Source organism: Triturus cristatus, chromosome 3_1 (genome assembly GCF_964204655.1).
Source record: "Triturus cristatus chromosome 3_1, aTriCri1.1, whole genome shotgun sequence".
Taxonomy (NCBI): Eukaryota; Metazoa; Chordata; class Amphibia; order Caudata; family Salamandridae; genus Triturus; species Triturus cristatus.
Genome location: NC_140583.1, coordinates 361,931,594 through 361,953,405, shown reverse-complemented (window position 1 = coordinate 361,953,405; position 21,812 = coordinate 361,931,594). Strand labels below are relative to the sequence as shown.

Genomic DNA, 21,812 nt, shown 5'->3' with positions numbered 1-21,812 from the left:
CCATCCTGTCCGCTGGGCCGCGGCGGGCCTGTGAGCGTACGACTTCTGGAAGTATGGCGGCAAGAGCGCAGAGAGCTGAGCTGGGGTACGGCGACCTCCTCGAGGCTCTTGGTACTCTTCACTCCTCCTTGGTTCACGGTTTCGTGATCTTAGGGAGTAGGCTCGATGGTGTGGCGTCGGAGTTGGGGCAGTGGCGGCCCGTCTGTCCACACGAACACAGAGACTACCCACACTGCGCGCAGGAGGATGCTGTGGCGGCCACCCCTGAGGTTAGTGCACGACTGGACGCCCCGGCCAGTATGCTACAGTGTGTTCGACCTTCTGAGGGCCTGATCTCTCCCGGAGGCGATGGACCTGTGTGTGCTGTGGTGGCCTCGTCCCGTACATGCCCTCCTACGACCCAGGGACAACTCCAGCAACTAATGTCTGCTTTGGCTGCTTCTGCCTCCCTGAACCTTGCATGCAGTGCAGATCCTAGGGCAGCCCTGGGAAGCCTGTTTCTTCACGCGGCGGACTGTGTTCCTCAGAGACTTCCACCCCACCTGTGTGTGTCGCTTCTCTGTCGTTGTCGGACATTTCTCTGCCTAGGAACATTGGGTATGGTGCTGGGTCGAGGGGTTGGCATGGGCAGAATTCCGAAGAGTGGTCAGGGATGAGGCTGGCCCCTCTGGGGTGGTCGCCTAGTGGACGGGCGGGCTTAGGGGTGGCGTGCTCTCCTGACATGGCTACTGGCACAATAGGTGCATAATGCTCCCCATCGTGGTTTGAGAAGATTGTCTTTGTGCTGTTCCTTGTTCACTTTAGGGGAACCTTACCGTGCGGGAGGGAGAACGCTGGGGGTCTGTTATGAAGGCCCTCCTCCAAGTTTATAAATACTTTCTCTACCCCCCCGCCTGGTGGGGGTCTTTTCCTACTTCTTTTTCCCTACTCTCCTATATTTCGGGTCTGGTTCCAGGGCGACAGGCACACTGCTGGGGGGGGGGGGCCGTACTCATTTGCAGAGGTGCAGGGTGGGGGGTTGGGGGAGGGGATTCTGTATTCTTTCATCTCTTTTTCCATGGCCTCCTTTTTCTTCTCTGATTCTTTTTGTTTTTTCTTTTTCTGGGATCAGCGTGATACACTCCCTGTTGTTATGCCTCGTTGCCGTTCCATGTGTTCACAACTTCCGAGGTGTTCTTGGGGAGTTTTGGCGGGGGACTGCGGGCGCACCTGTATATTATGTTCTTCCCCATACTGATGTTCTTGTGTTTGCGCCATCGACCTAACAGATTGCTGTAAATCGCTAACGTTCATTACTCTGCAGATCCGTGATTGTTGTTTTAAAATTGCTTGTCACCTGATCCTACTGCCTTGTCTCATTATAAAATGAAAACCTTTTTCTCCTGGTGCCCTACTTACGCTGTTCACAGTATTAGTAGTACGATTTTGCTCCCCGAAGTGCTGCCTGTGTTTGTACTTGTCGTTATTGCCCTGATTGCTTAGCGGCCGGCCCTGGGGGGTTGTAGGCCCATACTTGTTCTTATTGAACTGTTAAATAAAGGTTTTCAAAAAAAAAAAAAAAAAAAAAAAAAAACATTGGCATGTGCTGTTAACTGATCCCCACCTGAAAAAACATCTTAGTAATGGCCCTCAGATTACTTTTCAAAAAAATCGATCCTTAAGGGATGATTTGAGTCCCAATCTTGTGACTAGCAGGAATAGACCAACACAGAGTGGGAGAGTAGGCTTTCGATGCTGTAGAAACTGCAAGGCATGCAGTAACAGCGTCGACTGCACAACGTTGGACATTCTGAGCAGTAAAAACAAGTTTTTGATAAGGAAATCTTTGACATGCAACACGACTTATTGTGTATATGCATTAATTTGTCCCTGTAACAAGGCCTATATAGGCAGCACTATCCACCGTGCAAAAAAACGAGTACTGGAACATATCAGAGCCATCCGCCACAATAACAGGCAATACCCGGTAGCTAGACACTTCTTTGATACACATATGCAGAACGAGAAATTTTTAAAAATGGTGGTCATTGATGCTGTCGGTGAGAATATCCGAGGGGGAAATAGATTACTAACTCTACGCAAATTGGAGTCTAGGTACATCATTGACCTTGAAACTATGGCCCCTTTGGGTTTGAATTCCAATGAAGAATTGTCTGTACACCTGCATAGGTAGAATATGAAGCTGTGTAACTATTGAATCATCAGATTTTAATTAGGTCTTTTTGTTTTCTTATTTTTCAGGTGTTTTGCACTTTCTTGGTGGCTGGCTTTCACAACTACTCTAAATCATGAAATCTTGGGGAGATAGAATATCTAAATCACAAATAATAAATTGGTGAGATCTTCCAGTGGAGGATGATAAACTTATTCAAGTAATAATCGAAGTTCAATATACTTAGGCCCACTTGGGCGGTTTTTATGTGGTTTATATGTGGTCTTTAGTCATTTGTACCTCGTAGGAAGATTTACATTGATTTCTCTTTCAAATGATGAGGGGCGATTAATCCCCACTGGGGGTGTATTCAATAACAACTATTCTCTTATTTTGATGGACTTACAAATGAATATTGTAATTATTTGGCGACCTATGCCCACTTGGGCTGGATTCGATAATCGTCCCTTTTTTCTTTTTGACAAAATCGGTGTTAAAAATGAGATGTATTGTTAACCATAATTAATCCATGATACAGAACATATTTGTGTTTTTGAATGTTAATTTTGTATTAATCTCCCTGCTGAACGTATGTTTGAGGCTCTGATTTAAACTGAGCTCTAACGTGGATCTATACATTATAAGATGGCCGCCGCTTTTCACAAGGTTAAGGGCATGTTCACCGTTTGTTTTTATGTTTTACACTGCATTTAAATAATGTGCAAAAAAACGCCTGTCACTCAGCGTGATCAAGGCGTAAGCTGAAACGCGTTGCTGTGCAGCCAGAAATAAACCTTTTTTGCTGCAACTACCCTTGTGTCCGTGATATTTCCAGAATCGGAAATAGTGGTGGAGCAATAGATACAGGGTTTCCGATACCCTGAACGCGGACCGCTCGATTGACAGCCTTCAACCTGATCGGACTCTTGTGTTAATATATATATATATATATATATATATATATATATATATATATATATATATATATTCCAGACAGCTGGAAGTACATTCCAATATTCATGTTTTATAGTAACCAACATAACACCTTGCAGCAACTTTACAGCGCTTTGTGGCACACCCAATGAGTGCAAATCGACATTTCTAGAGAGCAATGGGGCCACCACCTTTATCAATTTAGGAAAAGCGTTGCCTCAAACGTTGCACAAGTTCCTCGTGTTTCTTTCCCAATCACTCACTGCATTCATTTCAAAATGGACAGGTTTAGGCTGCTGGGAAATTTTAGGTGGATGGTTTGGCCAAGGCGAAGATGCAGTCTTCACCTTAGCCTTCACCTTTGCTTCCTTGGCTGATATATGCATTCCCACCTATTCCACACATCCCTCGCTTTGTTGCAAGAGTGCAGAGGGAAGCAGGCGAGGTCATTGTGATAATCCCGTTTTGGTCCCATCCCTCACGGTTTCACCTCCAAATGTCTCTGCCCATCATTCCTCACTTGAGAATACCATTGTCTCTGTTTTCTGAGCTCAGTAGGTTGTCTCCCTCGTCAGAAACTGGCCCTATAAGCATGGAGATGGAAAAGATTGGGCTTCGAAGGACAGGGGTGCTAGACCATATAGCAGGAATCGTTCAGGTCCCTGTTGGCCTCACCACAGACCTTACGATACACTCTGACCGTTAGCCTTCATGGGCTGTGTATTGTCAGGCAGTGATGTGTGTAGGCTAGTGGCTATTGGACCTAAAGGGTGGGTGGAGTTTCCCCTCCACTTCCTGTTTTCTTTCCTGATTGAGATGGGGTCCACCTCAAAAGTAATCATACCGACTAGGACAATAGTTACTAAGGATAATGAGATTTAACGTTAAGTAACTGGGGAATTTGCTTATTTTGCTTCTATCTTTAGTGATTTCCTCCTCCCTTTGTTTGGGTGTAACAGTTCTAAAATTGACATGTAATGAAGTACTGCAATCATGAAATGTTTTTTTTTTCCCTACAGAGAGCTGCTCTCTCCTGAAGTACCAACTTTAATACTGTCACATGCAAAGGTATTTAAATTCGATATAATTTATTAAATTAACTTTTTAACATTGCTAAGTTCAGATGAAATTCATGTGTTCTCCACTAAAATAGTCTCTCTATACCACATATACTTACTCATATGTTTATTACCACCAGTGCTCTAAGTGGAATGAGGAAGGTGGGGATGCTCTAAAAGTGGTGTGGCCTCACTCGACTATCAAAAACCCCTCGACAAGCAGCATGCCCTGTGTAAATAAAGGTGTGTCTTAATACAAATGAAGCTGGATCGTGTGCTTGATAAAATCACAAATAGTTTTATAGGATATTTATTTAATAGTTTATGTAGCACCATCATTTTGATCCATAACCAATAAAGCTCTTGACAGGGTAAATGTAAGTGTAAACAATAACAACTTTGTTTTTCATTCGGAGTGAAATAGTACCTTAGAACTTGGGGCACCAATAGTAACTGACATGATCCATTTTGTTACTGCTCCTCCAGTAAGCAAATGACAGGCATGTAGGTAGCGTTTCCAGGTGTCTCCAATGCACATCTGTAGCTGTCGGTTGTAGAAGACTTCTTTTCAGAAGATGAACATAAGCAACATATTAAAGTCACTGATTAATGGGCTTTGGATTACCCCACTGGTCATGATTGCCTGGCTTTCTTGGCTATCTTAGTCCAATGCCCTGGTTCAATAGCTTTCTTTCCTGCGTTTCTTTTTGTCCTGCTCTTTGAGGATAGCTTCTTTACCATTGTTTTGATTGGATGAATTGTATCCTCCCACTGCTGAAATCAGGGAACATTTTTTCATTATTGTTTAAGACTCCATGGTAGATCAGGTCATTCATCGCTGTGTTCCTGCTGCTTGTCACCACTCCACCTGCTTGTCTTTTGCTCTGCCATCCCTCTGCTTTGCCCCCCTTAATTTTTTTCTCCATAAATGTTTCCTGTGACCTTCAAGAGTACACTGATAAAGGGCTGGTCTCTTCCTTGTGAGAGACTTCCCTGGCATACATTATTTTTCTTAAGTTACAATTCAAAAATGGCCGGACTCCATCAGTGGACAGCAAATTAAAAATAACATATAATAAATGAAAATAGTTAAAAGATGGCTAACAATAATAAGCGCATATGTATATTCCTCACAGGTCATTATTTAATCATTTTTGTTATAATTTGACAAAATGGCTGTGGATGCATGCACATACACACATGGATGGCCATGTTTGAATGGTTTGGCCACAAAGTATACCAAGCCAGTATCTCTGTGACTGTATTTAATAGGTAAGACCTGCTGGCTTCTGCAATGCTTGTTTCTTAGGCGGTGAACAGAACCAAAATGGAGAACCACATAGGGTCTTGAGCCATTGCTCCTTTTTATTTTTTATTGTTTTTGCTTTTTTGTAGCTCAGCCCTAGTACAATGGGGGTTCACAGATTACTCTCTCAAAACTCACCATTGTAATTATCTGATTCTTTAGGAAAATTCGACGTAGTATGGGATGCGTCAGATTTGCCACATAATGTATTATCTGCCACTTAAGCAGCTGATTTATTACTAGCCCTGATGGATCAAGGATTGCTCAAAATGCTGCATGCGGAATGCAGTTCAACGCCTGATTCTTGATAGATGTTTCCAGCCCTTATGGCAATGACTGATTTCTGTGGTTAAAATTTTAAGATGTTTAAAAATTATTTTCAGCCAATGGTAGTATCTCATGTAGCATTGATGGGGTACAAGGAGCTTTTCTGTTTTGTCTTAAGCGTGAAACGAAGCAAATTGTGAGCACTTGAGTTTTACACACAGCTTTTAGACTCATTGGGAACAAATATGAGGATGCATGCAGCATCTTGGTGACATGATTCAGCAATCTTTTTAAATGCCATTTGCACATCTGTATCGCAGTGCAGATCCAGGCGCCTCTGTATTTGCTCCACTGTCAACGTTTATGAATACAATGAAGTCACTGGTGTAAATCTGTAACTTTCACTGGCATTTTCTAATTTGCTCCAGAGAAAGTCTTTGTGCATTGGTTCCTCCATGTTTATATGCATTTAAAACAGGATGGAGTGAATACTTGGAGCATGATTCAGAAACCTATCTTACATTTTATAGAACGTTTACACTCTAAATTTGTGAAAAACTGATGTTTTCAAGAGAAGCACCTGGGGCTGAGAAAAACAAAGTTGGGGTTCACTATAAATTGGGCTCTGCTGGTAGAAAAGGTCCTACAGCACTGAAGCTTCCAGATAAATCAGTGCAGGGGACCTCTGTGGGACATAGTGAACTCCAAGGACGATGGAAAAAATGAAAGCGAGGTACTGTGATTCCACCCATGACGACCGACAACATAATATGGATAATAATATATTGGGGGTAGGAGGAATTGGTAACAGGTAGCAAGTGGATATACCACACCAAACCACATAACGTATGTATGAGTTCGAGGCATGTGGGCTGCTGAATTCATATCTGTGCATAGATCGCCGCCTAGTGTTGGGTCCGGATGATTGCACATTGTTGTCCTAGAAGAGTCTTCGAAGTATCACGAGATAGGTGGCTCCTCCCCTGGACTACAGTGCGCATGGGCATCCCCTCCATCCTTAGATTGTTTTTTTCCGCCATTGGGTTCGGATGTCCTAATCTTAGCTCTTTGAGTATTTAGGCCTTTACATTCGTCGGTATTGTTTTCGTTCGGCGCCAAGTATATTTGTCGAGGGCGTTCTCGAGTAGATGATCATCAACGATGGAACCAAAGACATCGAATAGCCCCTTTAAGCGTTGCCCTCTTTGCAACGCTAAGTATGCTCGCTTCAACGTGCACCCGGTGTGCAACAAGTGTCTCTCTCCAAACCACGACGAAGCCACCTGTATGGCGTGTTCCCGGTTTCGATCGAAGAAGACCCTTCGCATTCGTCGAGCAGCTCGGCTCGAGGCGCAGAAAGCGACGCCGAACCCGGACAACATCTTCGGGACAGAAGATGAGGAGGTCGTGGACCTTGAAGTTCTGGGGGAGCTATCGGATCCGGCTTCGGAACGAGAATCCGACTATGATGCCGAAGACGAGCGTATAGTAGACGAACAGGAAGATGGTGTCGTCGAAGAGGTAGGAGACGACGATGAGGCCCTTGGGGCCGAGGAGGATGGCTCAGAAGATGAGCTAGGCCCACATGTCGGTACAGGGCCCAGAGAGGCACTCGATAAGGCTCAGGTCGAGGGATCGCCACAAGGCCTTACCCAAGATCATTCCTCTCGTTCTACAGCCCCGGCTACGAACTACCCTAAAGAGCCATCGGTATCGAAAGCGCCATCATTCGATCAAACGAAATCGAAACTGAAGGCACAGGCACCTAACTCGAAACCGAAAGTGAAAGAGTCTCTCGTCGGCAACAAGGCCTCGAAGCCCTCGGAGCCGAACAAACAAAAGAAGGCCGTCGACGCACAGAGATTTCATGGGGACGTCGAGCCGAAGGCGGTGCCAACAACCAAGGTCAAGGTTGCCGACCCGAAAAAATCGGCGCCGAGGATCGTCGACACAAAAATACAGAGCGACTCGCGACGGCCGACCCATCCCAGTCCTCGTGTCGAGAACACGGCGTCTGGTTCGGGGTTAGATGCCACGTCCAAAAGGGTATCGAAGGAACGTGTCGACTCCACAACACCGTCTCCCTTCCTAAAGAAGAAGGTGTCGGAGTCGTTACTCCGCATCCACGACACGGCTTCCATGCTCGGCGCAAAAGCACCCCCGCAGCCGAAGACGGTCAGCACAGTTCACGTCGCGTCGACTCACATAAAATTCGGACTACCACCGGCGGTACGACCGAAGATGTTCGACGCAAAGAAGGGTCCCGAGCCGCAAAAAGGGGTCGACCCGAAGAAACCTGTCGAAGCACCAACAGGAATGCCAATGGGACAGAGAGCTGTCGAAGTACCTCAGGAAGATGAGGAGCCAAGACAGTTTATCGATGCGGAGACTGCTAGACTTTCAATATATAAAAGAAAGATACTGCCAGAGAAATCAATGGAGCCATACAAAATTCCATTGAAGAAGAAGAGGACCACACCACCAGTTCTAGTAGAACATGTTCAATATTATGACCAGGAGCCTCAGTCATTCTCACCCACACAATTTGATGTGGATGCAGGGGATGCTGGTGATGTTGAGGACACTTATCCTGTGGACACTGACCCTGAAGATCAAAACCAACCTTGGGTGGACGATATTGGTACAGGGGACCCACATACTGCTCCAGACACACAGGCATATGTGGTAAAATCATCTCCTACTGAGGATACTGCTGCTTTCAATGCCTTGATTGAGAGAGCAGCTAAAAATCATGATGTACAGCTCCACACTGATCCTATTGAGGATGATTTTCTGATGGATACCTTCTCTACCTCAGAAAGATCTGTTAAGACTCTGCCCATGCTGAAGGGGGTCCTAAAACCGGCTAATGACATTTTTAAGGAGACCACAAGGGCGAGAGTACTAAATCCTAGGATCGACAAAAAATATAGGCCAGCTCCTGGGGACCCTACCTACATAAGAAGCCAGTTGCCTTTGGACTCGTTGGTGGTGTCCAATGCTCGGAAGAGAGCCAATTCACAGGCAACGGGTGATGCTCCTCCCCCTGACAAGGAGTCTAAGGTCTTGGAAACTTCAAGAAAAAGAGTTGCTGCACAGGCAGCTAACATCTGGAGAATTGCCAACACTCAGGCACTTCTGGCTCGATACGACAGGGCGCATTATGATACCCTAGAGACACTGCTACAGCACCTGCCAGATCAGTTTAAGGAAGGAGCAGAGTCGCGTATTACAGAAGGGAAGCTCATAAGCAACGCTTCCATTAAGCGCGCTCTTGACGTAGCGGACACTGCAGCTAGGGCTATTAACACCAGCGTCATGTTAAGAAGGCATGCTTGGTTGAGAATCTCAGGATTCAAACCAGAGATACAGACAACGATACTCAATCAACCTGTCAACCCTGACTCCCTTTTTGGCCCCGAAGTTGACACCACCCTAGAGAAGATCAAAAAAGATACAGAGACTGCAAAGTCTATGGGGGCTCTGCAATCACAGCAGTTTCGGAGTGGGTCCTTTCGTCGCTCTAGCAACAGAGGACCATCTAAAAACCAGAACTCCCAACAGTCGCAGTACACTAAAGGAGGTTCACAGACCACCTATAATAAGAATACTAGAGGTGGATACCGTGGAAACAACGTCAAAGGCAGAGGCCGAGGGAACAACAGCTCCAGGTCCTCCGCCGCCAACAAACCGTGACGCCTTGTCACTGCCCCCCGACCACGTAACACCTGTCGGGGGGAGACTCCAGGAGTTCCTGCCGGTCTAGAAGTCCATCACTACAGACAGGTGGGTGAGAGACATTGTCCAGTACGGTTATTGTCTGGAGCTCACATCCACTCCACCAAACATACCACCAAGACACAGTCCTATGTCCGCAGAGCACTTGTACTTATTCCACCAGGAAGTCCTCAGTATGCTCCAAAAAGGAGCCATAGAACTCATGCCATCAGAAGAACAGGGATCAGGAGTGTACTCACTGTATTTTCTGATCCCCAAAAAGGGCGGGTCTCTCAGACCCATACTGGATTTAAGACCTCTAAACCGTTACATTCTGTCAGAGCATTTTCACATGCTCACCTTGCAACAGGTGCTGCCGTTGCTCAAACAGGGAGACTTTCTTGCAACACTAGATCTCAAAGATGCGTATTTCCATATACCCATGCACCCATCACACAGAAAATATCTCGGGTTCGCTGTTCTCAATCAACATTACCAGTTCAAAGTCCTCCCTTTCGGAGTAACAACGGCACCCAGAGTGTTCACCAAGTGCCTGGCAACAGTGGCGGCGCACTTACGGAGATAGCACATACATGTCTATCCTTATCTGGACGACTGGCTTATCCAGGGAAAGTCGGCCCAGCAGTGTGCCAACCACGTAACCCACACCATTCACCTTCTTCACAGCCTTGGCTTCTCCCTGAATTATCCAAAGTCCCACCTTCAACCCACCCACGTACAGCAGTACCGAGGCGCGACCATAGATACTCTGGCAGCCAAGGCACAGCCCAATTCAGTAAGGATCAACAGCATGCAGTTGCTCATAAAAAAGTTCAAACCTCAACACTCACTACCGGCACGAGTGTTTATGCAGTTGATAGGCATGATGGCCTCCTGCATCTTCATAGTCCCGCACGCGAGGTTACATATGCGCCCGCTTCAGGAGTGCTTGGCACGTCAGTGGAATCAAGCTCACGGACAATTGAAGGACCTAGTGTTGGTGAGCGGTCGGGCATACAACTCTCTGCATTGGTGGAATCCACAAAACATTTGCAAGGGCCGACCGTTCCGAGAGCCTGTCCCACAAATCGTACTGACGGCGGACGCGTCTCTCCAGGGATGGGAAGCTCATGTACTCAGTTACACAGTGCAGGGACTATGAACGACACAGCAAAGGAGGATGCACATCAACCTTCTGGAACTCATGGCAATCTTCCTTGCAATGAAGGCATTCAAAGTACACTTGTGCAACAAAGTCGTGTTGATCCGGACGGACAACATGACCGCCATGTACTACATACAAAAGCAGGGAGGGACACACTCCCCACAGTTGTCTCATCTGGCTCAGAGCATGTGGAAGTGGGCCATTCAGAGGAACATCTTCCTCATGGCGGAACACCTCCCGGGCAAGGACAACCAGATGGCGGATCTGCTCAGCAGACACAGCCACCAAATACACGAGTGGGAGATACATCCATCAGTACTCCAACCGTACTTCCAACGGTGGGGTCATCCAGAGATAGACCTATTCGCCACAAGGGAAAACGCAAAATGCCAAAACTTTGCCACCAGGTTCCCACATCCACAGTCGCAGGGCAATGCAATATGGATGAACTGGTCAGGCAGATTTGCGTACGCATTTCCCCCAGCACCATTAATACCGCTGGTGGCACGCAAACTGAGGCAACACTCAATGACGCTCATCCTGGTTGCTCCAACGTGGGCATGCCAACCATGGTACACCACGTTTCTGGAACTCTCCGTGGTACCGCATCAACGACTACGGCTAACACCCACGCTTTTAACTTTAACGCAGAGCCATGGCGAGATTCAGCACCCAGATCCGCAACAGCTGAACCTGGCGATCTGGCTCCTGAGATCTTAGAATTTGGCTACCTAAACTTGCCTCCAGAATGTATGAATATCATCAAGGAGGCACGGAGACCCACTACCAGAGCCTGCTACGCGGCTAAGTGGAAAAGATTTGTCATTTATTGTAAAAATAATGACATCAATCCGCTGGATGCATCAACGCAAAACATTATCTGTTATCTATTACACTTATACCGATGCAATCTAGCATAAAATTCCATCCGTATACATTTAACCGCACTGGCAGCTTACCTTCAGAGCAGACAGCACCTCTCACTGTTCAAAGTGCCTGCCATCAGAGCTTTCTTGGAGGGACTCAAACGTGTGATTCCTCCAAGACACCCTCCTTCACCAGTCTGGAACCTAAATGTGGTCCTCACCAGACTGATGGGACCACCTTTTGAACCTCTACACTCTTGTGAGATTCAATTTCTAACATGGAAAGTAGCTTTCCTAGTTGCCATTACTTCCCTAAGAAGAGTTAGTGAACTTCAGGCACTAACCATTCAAGAGCCATTTATACAGGTTCATGCCAACAGGGTCGTACTACGCACCAATCCTACTTTCATGCCCAAGGTAATTTCGCAGTTCCATATGAACCAATCCATAGAACTACCTGTGTTTTATCCTAATCCTGAGAATGTAGCAGAGCGAATGCTCCACACACTTGATATCAAAAGAGCTCTCCTGTACTATATTGACAGAACACAAAATTTCAGGAAAACAAAACAACTGTTTGTTGCCTTTTCTCCACAGCACAAAGGCAACCCCATTTCCAAAGCAGGAATAGCTAGGTGGATCGTTAAGTGTATACAGATTTGCTATGAAAAAGCTAAGCGCACACTAACAATTCCTCCAAGAGCCCACTCCACACGAAAGTTAGGGGCCTCCATGGCTTTCCTGGGAAATATTCCTTTAGAGGAGATATGTAGAGCAGCCACATGGTCCACTATACATACATTTACCAAGCACTACTGTGTAGATGTACACTCAAGACAGCAGGCAGCTGTAGGACAGGCTGTTCTCAAAACTCCTTTTCAGACTGCTGCAGCTGGCACGGGAAGCCGCCGCTAAATGGAGGGACTGCTATATAATCTATGCACAGATATGAATTCAGCAGCCCACATGTCTCGAACCGAATATGCTACTTACCAGTATGCATCTGTTCTTGGCATGTAGGGCTGCTGACATTCATATCGCCCACCCTCCTCCCCGGTGCCTGTAGCAGCTGTAACATTCAGTAATTACTAGTTAGCATGGTCATCATTCACTGTATTACACTCCATCTATGTCACAATGGCGAAAAACAATCTAAGAATGGAGGGGATGCCCATGCGCACTGTAGTCCTGGGGAGGAGCCACCTATCTCGTGATACTTCGAAGACTCTTCCAGGACAACAATGTGCAATCATCCGGACCCAACACTAGGCGGCGATCTATGCACAGATATGAATGTCAGCAGCCCTACATGCCAAGAACAGATGCATACTGGTAAGTAGCATATTCGTAACTGAACTTGGGACCATAGAGAAAAGTAGGTCTGCTGATTAAAAGCATTAATCGAGAAACACAATTGCTAACATTGGCAAAGATTTGTTAAAAATTAAGAGCAAGTGTTGGGGAATGTTCAAATCTCTGACCTAAGAAAGGGAGTTAGGAACAATTGCAAAATTGTCTGACAGTTGCAGATCAGGGGGAAAAGGGGGAAGACAATGTATAGCAGTTGCAGACTCTAGCATAGTTGACACTGAGAAAAGATGTACACTTGAGAGACTACAATTATAACAGTGCTCACGATGACAACGTACAATGAAGGAAGGAAACAACAAAGAAGATGGACAATAAAAAAAGCTGCCTCCGTGCTTTTTTGGGTGACAACTTGAGGATCCACCAAGATTGAGCCAGGAAGGAAAGAATGTTCCTACTGTAGCTGTGGACCCTTATATGGACCCACCCAGCAGAGAAGAGAAACCCAGAAGACGGTAGATGCCTGAAGGATACCAGGACAGGAGCAAAGAGGAGACAAGAAATCCAAGAAGCCCATGAGGGTTTTGACTCCCCAGGTGTGTACTGAGGTGGCCTTGGGGCAAAAGGAATTAGAGGTGGCAAGGAAGGTCTTGTCAATTGAGGGAGCTGAGCACCGGCTTCCCTAAAAAGGAAAAGGTGAAAAATTAGGAGGACAGACATAGGACATAATGCGGACCCATTGTGAATACCTTTAGTCAATAAGTATACTGAACCAGTTCGAAGCAAACCCATAAGAAAGGAAGAGGCTACTTTGGTTTATTCAGTTACCCAGATATTTATTTTGCTGCTTCCAAAAGATTAATATTTTTTCTTTTTTTACTAATCCCTACCTTGTTTACTTCTGAGGGTACTATGGAGGACCACAGTAGGGGAAGAGACACCAGGTTGACCACCTAGGAGGAAGTAGGTAATAAAAGAAACATTAATCAATATTTCTGTAAAATTAGAAGAGGCTTGAGAGGCGCAAAAGGGACTGAGATATCCAAATTTGTTATAATGTGACTTGACTAGTTTGGTCTTAACCAAATAAACAAACCCTTTGAGAACCACACAAAAAAGACTCACATTTTTGTTTTCCTGAGGCAAACCTATTCACAACCTCTACATGTGGTGTCAGAGGTGGAATCAATTAAAAGGTCTGCAGGATGGAGGCCCTGGTTTACCAGCTGGCTGAGGGCAAGAATTAAACAGATTGAGCCCTAGAAAGGTATGTGAAAGTTGCTAAACAAGATAAAGAACATTTTCAGAAGAGTATCCAAAATCAAGCTATTTGACTCCAGCCAAACTGGCCCAGTCTGTCGCTATTGAAAATCTAATAGATGTCCTAGCACAGCCTAGAGGCAAAGGTTCGCTTCTGGAGAAAAAAACTGATTACTTCTTTAGCAGTTTTGAACTTACTGCACAAGCTGCAAATTGACCTGCAGATAAATGGAGAAACTATTTGGGACTACTCATTGTAGGGGATACAAAAGTGGCATGCTAGTCCACCAATCCATCAGGGAATACCCCATGCACCGATATTGTCAATCTAGAGTGAATGGGTATTAATGAAGAGACCTATAAAATGCAGTTTTGCCCATCAAAAGGATCCCCTGGAGACAGTCTACACGCTCTTTTCTTTCAAATCAACAGGGGCAAATGGCTCAGACTCGATAAGTCTAGTAAAAAAGAAATAATAGATGAGCTTTATTTAAAACAGTTTGTAAATGCTCTTCCCCTGGCAGTCCAAAAGCGGGTAAATCAGCATGACAAATTAACTCTGAATACCATTATTGAAATGGCTAGTGCTTGTTATAGTGCCAATGAAGGACATTTTCGAGAAGCACCCCAAGGAAAAATATTAAAAACCTTCAGTTGTAAAGTTTCCCAGGAAACTAGTGGTTAAAATCCGATTGTTAGTCACAGCAGTTGGCAGATGGAGAAAATACTTCTCCCCTTCCCTGTCTTCTAAGAATGGTGCTCAGTGTTTTGATTGTGGGGAGTGTGGACACATAGCCAGATTTTGCCTCAAGAGAAGGAAGGATTAGGAAGAACCCATGGATAGGTAGCATGGGGACCTGGAATGTGTGTTTTGGGGAGGATCCTCACCATCCTTCTCATTTGCCAGTCCAAGCTAATGTACGCTTCTCAAAATCCCTATTAGATACCGGTTGATATTAATCTTCAGTTAAGGAGCCCTATGCCCAGCCTGACTAAATAATACAACAAGAGAAGATATACTTTAATGTGTTCATGGAGATACTAAAGAGTATCCTTTGGCTAAAACTTAAATAACGAGACCACCAGATCACTCCTTTATGCAGTCTCAAATGAGTGTGGTTCCTAATCCCCCCCCTGAGGACCAGGTCATCGGGACAGACACACCTCTATTTGATTTATTTCTGTGTATATGCCTGATGCAGCAACAACTACCCTGGGATCCTACCTTTACAGAAGAAAGACTGGAGGGTAGTCCCTACAAAACCCAGACATGTAGAAGAGAAATATGCATCAAGAAAGGAAGAGGGCCTAAAAAATCCATACTTTTCTTGTCACCAGATATTTGGACTCAGACTATTGACTTTAAGTTTGCAGAAAGGAATGATTATTTTGTTATATGGAGATCATTGCTGTATTGAAAAAAACTCAAACTACTGCCCCCCTGCGGTTGTTAGTACCTACCTAAGGAATTCCAAGAGCAGGTTCTATTTTTTAGTGCATCCCCATTTGTTAGTAGGGCATTTTGGGCCAGGAAAGACTATTCCAAACATTTCTACTGGTTCAGAATGTTTTCCTACATAAAAATATTGTAGGTAATTTTCCACTTGCCCCTCTGTCCTTAACAAACCTTGCAAAACTGTTATGAAGTGGATGTCAGCTATTGAAACCCCAATCCAAAGGGTATGAATTGATTTAGTTGGCCCCTTACGACCCTCCTAAATGGGGTATTAAAACATTTTGTTATAGCAGATTGTGCTGTGGGATACCCTGAAGCATTCCACTTAGGCACACCACCACCCAAGAAACAGCCTCAGGACTCATGGAGCTTTTTTTCATAATTTGGCTACCCCACAGAAATCCTTATTGGTCAGGGTAGTCCCTTTAATTTCAAATGAATGCAACAGGAATGACACGAGTTAGGAATTCACTGTTTCTCACTTCTGCCTATGATTCCTAGTCGGATAGGTTAGATAAGTGTTATAACGCTGTTCTAAAACTAATCAAAAATGAATTTGTGACACTGAAGCTCAAGATTGGGACAAAATGCTCCCTTTGGTATGCTCTGTTGGCTATCTGCAATCAACCCCAAGCCTGTTTCGGCTGCTCTTCATTCAATTTACTATTTGGTTAGAAGGCCATGACTTTGCTGGAATTGTTAAGAGGCTTGGGAAGAAAAAGAGGGCGAAGATCAAATTCTGATAGAGTATGCTCCCACGAAACTCAGTCTGTCAATGAGAATTTAGAGAAAGCCAAACAAACCTATTACAATCACCAAGCTAAGTTGAGGGAGTTTCGATAAGATATCCAAGCTGTCTCTGCCCCTTCCTGTCACTCTTTAGAAATGCCTCAAGGTGTCACTGTGCCTTTTTGTCTCACTTTCGTTCCACAAAGGATCCAGAATGCCTGGAGGTGTCACTGTGCCTCTTTGTCTCACTTTCGTTCCACAGAGGATCCAATTCCTTCTCTGGTCCTTTAGGCACCATGAGTTAACTGACCCATTGGTGAACTTGGTGATAGCAATTTGAAGCAATGTTAGGCTATGCTGTGCATCCTTTACATGCTTCTGGTTCCCTCTGATGTACCTGGAGGGCCCTCCAGTCGGTCTACTGCCGGCAGGTTTCCCTCAATGTTGCGTGGACCCCTTAAACAAGCATCAGTTTCTTTGCTTGTCTCTGATCATAGCCAGCCATCTGGAGATGACAATAGAGGTTTACTTGCCTCTCCTAAGGATGCAGATCCCTAGTACATAGAATTATAGGAGGTCAGTGGCCTTGAGACCTTAACCAGCATAGGGTTGGTTTCTCCCCAGAACCAGTGACCAAGGAGAGCACTTCCTTTGCCACAGTAATTAGAAGGGGTGAGGAGGTCTGTGACCGTCATCTCCCAGCTATGAAGGATTAAAACGAATGTTCTCACAGAGGTCCTACAGCCTGGCCCTTTAATAACACCCTTACTGACACATTGTCGGGCCCTTTGGTTAATCCATGCTCTGGCCCTTCAGTCAACCGGCAAGATACTCGTCGCCATAAACATGACCCATATTTTGTGACTCATGATCCAACAATGGAGAGCTTGGTGGTACAGGTGTTCACCAATAAAGTAAACCTTATTTCCTGTCAACCACTCCCCTGAGGGAGTCCATATAAGTGGACACTTTTGGCAAGCATATGTTCTTCTCGGCCAGCCCTGCCCTGACGTCAGTTAATGCAAGCTGCCCATTGAGGTGTTCTACTCACACACTTTGAGACAAGGTGGTTGAGATCTTACTTTCCATATGCTCAGAATGTGGCCAAGTTTTTAATCGGCTCATGCCTAGACAACACAGATTTTCTAGGAAGGGCTTTGGGAACTAGTGTGGTGTTTCGGTGCCACACATTGATGAGGTCCACAGTCTTCTCAGGGGACGTCCAGGACATGCCTTAATGGACATGCCTTTCATTGGCTTTCAGCTGTTTAGTGAAATGTTGGACTCTGTCCTGGAACATTTTAAAGAAATGTTCTAGAGTAAGCCAAGCCACAGCATGTTTCTTGGGCCTGTCTACTCCAGTCTGGCAATTTTGTTCTGTTAATGGATATGCCAGAAGGCTGGCGCATTGACCACTCCAGGCTCTATCGCCTGTACATCATGCTTCCCAGCTCCTTTGAGCTCAAGGCCTTGGGTCCAGTACACAACTGGCCAGCCATCCAGGAAAGCATTTCTCATAATCTTTTCCTGCTCCGACAAAGACAAAAAGTCTCTTTAGAGCGCACTTAGCGACAAAGCCATCCAGTGGGAATCTGAATCAGCCACTTCCTGTAGGGGTGGCAAAACATCACATCCGACAAATGGGTACTACAGATTGCCCAATAGGGCTTCTTTTGGAACCACCACACCTTCTACTTACAGCGGAATGCCTGTCGGACCATCTGTCTGTCTTATGCCAAGAAGTGCAGGGTCTTTTGGCCAAAGGAGCCATTGAGCAGGTATCCGCTTAGGAAGTGGGTAATGGGTGTTATTCCCACTGCTCCCTTGTGCCTTCACCCTCCTATGCGAAAGAAATTCAAGATAACCCCACCGCCCGCCAACCAGTTACTAACCCTGCCCTGGATCCCAGAGACCAGATGGGGGTAATGTTTTATCGGTCCAGTCGGAGTTAGGGTTTGAGAGACTTTCAAGACTGTGATGAGGGGGACTCTTAATATGTCACATAGTGGGTAAGAAAAGAGAGACAAACAGGTAGAGGGGATGTGGTTAGAATATGCCACTGGGAAGTGGAGCTACATGTCACACTAAAACCAACCAAGCTTCAGAGACGCAAAAACTCCCATATCATTATTGGGCGGGGCTGTCTTTTACAAGATAATTGCGCTGCCCAAGTTTCCTTACATGTTGCAAAATACAGTGTATGAGGTGCCTGATGAATCCTTTAGACCGGTAGATGTGGTAACATGACTGTTACAGTAAGAAGGGGAAGCACTCTAAGGATAACATTAACAACCCTGACAAAGAATCCTTAAAATAGGGCCATAACTCTGCCTTATCTACGATTATCATTGTATTCCCCACCTTCTGGTGGTTAATGACTTGGCCTTTGCCTCCCATATGGATGTGTGTCTGGAGTTCTACAAGGTAGCCTGAGTTTTATGTAGGAGAGGTGGTGGTGTGGGAGTTGAAGGCCTTAAGAATCTGGGCTCTAATCACAAGAATCTGGCACCGGGGTTGCGCTTTGCCTGTAATGGTCCTGTTGGATGTTATCCTGTTTTTTTAATACTGAGACTGACAAGATGTACGGTGTATCTAAACTGTGTCAAATAATAGGTTATAGATTTTCTGTTGTCACCTGTAAGGCTGCTGAAAACTTAATAAAAGGATTTTTTAATTAAAAAAAAAAAAAAAGAGACCACATGCTGGTGTAGTACATACCTGATGTCTATTTTGACTTTTCTCCTTCTGCTGTGCCTGATGGGCCCTACTAGTGGTTCAATGTGAGCTATGAGCAATTTCAGTAAACTGCTCTCTTTCGGCACCACCAGGACCCTTCAGGTGTTCACAAAGGTGATGGTGGTGGCTGCTGGCATTTATGGAGGTCGGAGGTAGTAGTCTTCCTCTACCTCAAAGATTGGTTGTTGAAGGCAGTCTCACCACTGTCGGTCATGGACTACCTCCAGTTGACTGCTAACCTCTTGACATCACTGATATTCTCAGCCCCCTGAAGTCACACCTGACTCCTTCACTGAGATTTCGCTTAATCTGAGCCATCATGGATTAAGTGTTTCTTGCCTTTCCTCTGGAACACAGTCCAGAACATTTGGGCTATGATCCCGATGTTTCAACGAGGAGAACTATGAGATTGTTTGGCCTACTAACCTCCTGCATCCTGCTGTCCAACCATGACAGGTAGCACATTCGAGCTTTGCAATGAGACATGAAGTTTCAGTGGGTCCAGCACCCGGGGAACCTGTCGGATTCCATCCAGGTGTTAAAGGAGACTACAAAAGATCTTCAGTGGTGGCTGCTCAACTGCAATTGATCCAGTGGCAGACCCCTCTCCTAGAGCTGACGTAGTGACCAATGTGTCACTTCTGGGTAGAGGAGGTCATCTGGAAGAAATAGAGATCAGAGGTCTCTAGCAGAGATCTAGCATAGATCCGCCTCCACATAAAGTTGCTGGAGTTGCTGGTGATTCTCTAGGCTTTGAAGGCCTTCTTGCCACAGAGGGAGGCTGGTGTGGCTTCTCACGGACAATACCACTGCCATGAGGTGCTGAAACAAGCAGGGGTGGGTACTAGAGTGTCCTGTGCCTGGAGGCTTTATGCTCTGGAGCTGGCTGGCTAATTAGGGTATTTCCCTGGTGGTGCACTACCCGACAGGATCTTTATTGTCAGGGCAGATAAACTCCGTCAGCAATGCCTAGTAGATCACAGATCAAACCCAAGGAGATGATGGACGGAGCGCTGAAACATTTCAAACACTCTCTCATTTCAAACACTCCCCAACAGATCTGGGTTGAATCGATCATCATTCTTTAGCTCACTTCGCCACCCCAGTTCAGACCCAGCCATATGCAAATCCTTCTTGACCCTATTCCTCATAGGAATAGTCCAGCCCAAACCGCCAAGCCAGGTCTTCCCTGGGCCGGAAACAAGCATCCTGGGACCGGTTTCGAGGTAACAGCCCTCATCATCCAGGCTAGCTTGAATCCAGTGGCAAAGTTAGCAAGGGACCTACGTCTGGGCATACACAGCCAACTTAAGGCGAAGAAAGCAAACCCTAGGAGATGGACGGAGCGCTGGAACTTTTCCGACACTCACCGCCAGTCACAGATCACAAATGGCAATTTAATTCGGAGGTAGCACGGAGACATCTTCACTATTGGGGAGAACCTTGGAAAGATCTGTTCACTTTTGTCTCTGGAGTTCCCCAGAAAGCTCTCTATGCATTCCACATAGTGGAAGTCGGGACTCCTGTATGCCTTCCTGCCTCTACCTAGCCTGCCCTGAGTTCTGAAAGATCAGATTGGCTTTTTGGGTCGAGGATGATACATCCCAAATAAATGCTTTCTTGGTTTTGTAGTTTGGCCTGGGGACCCTGAGTCATACCTGCTATGAGGTTGTTGTTTTTTCTAGTCATTTTCATTCGACTAAGAGCTTTTAACTTGTTAATTTTTTTGTAGTAGAAACTTAAATGTATATAGTGAGTGGTTTCCCCAAAAAGTAGTAAATCCACACCCATGCAAGTACTTTTTGAATGGGTGTAAATTTGCTACGTTTTGGAATTCAAAAAGATTGCTGCAGTAGACTTGGACTGCTGCGTCAGTCTCCTGTTTCCAGACATGCTACTGACAATCAAACACTCAAATGATGTTTCAAATAGTCTAACCAGTGGCAAATACTTTAGGTAGCATTCCAACCTATCATTTTCACCCACTTTGCCCTTGTAGACAGAGGCCTGTCTAATGCAAATCAGTATTGACCGTGCTCCTCATGTGAACAGTCCATCCCAAACCGTAGTCATCTCATAGTTTGCCACCCTGCATTCTACCACTTTTTTAGTGGGAAAATTTGAGATTTACACACTCCAAATCTTGCTCACTATACTACACTACTGATCAAGAATGACTGGGCTCAAGTTATCCTAGTTACATTGGAATAAGCAGCAGAGTGTGGTACCTGAAACTTCTGGGCCTGAATATCTGCCCCCCCCCATCAGACTTCTACTGCGGGCAGACTTCCTGTTGCAGCAGCAGGGCAGGATCCTACAACCAAGCCTGTGCAATCTCCACCTCCATGCGTTATTGAGCGGAGGCAATTGCCTTCTTTTGACTTTTTTTTTATTTCTCTCCCGATGTCACCTTGGTGGTCTGCAGAGGCGTAGCTAGAGCTTGTGGCGCCCGGGGCTATCCCTCAGATTGCCGCCCCTGGAGAGGGGGATGAGGGTTGCTGGGGAAAAAGGACCGAGAGACACATAGTATCGCCGCTAATAGTTACCTCGATTATGCAAGTTACATGCACATACATGACACCGTCCAAGGCTACACAGTTAAATACACCGGTGACCGGCAGTACAAAGGAGAACACACAGACTGCCACCCTGCAGGATTTCAGGAAGCGCCTAAAAACATGGTTATTCGATTAACGTCCCTAATCAGCAGCACCGCCCCCACCCTCCAGCGCCTAGATACCCTCACAGGTGATAAGTAGCGCTATGCAAATCCTGTTTGTTTGATTGAATGACACCCGATTTCCACACATCGTTTGTGCGCTACATTAGTTTTATCTGTAAAATTGTATGTCTTTGCAA

At 45.6% G+C, this 21,812-nt stretch overlaps 1 protein-coding gene across 2 annotated transcripts in view; it reads left to right on the top strand.

The window, feature by feature from the left end:
• TEX9 (testis expressed 9) overlaps window positions 1–21,812 on the top strand; it is a 448,029-nt gene that overhangs the window by 140,957 nt on the left and 285,260 nt on the right. For both annotated transcript variants that reach the window (XM_085644128.1, XM_085644127.1), the window contains exon 5: window positions 4,105–4,153. In XM_085644128.1, coding sequence (XP_085500254.1) covers window positions 4,105–4,153 — 49 coding nt within the window. The remainder of the gene's footprint in view (window positions 1–4,104; window positions 4,154–21,812) is intronic.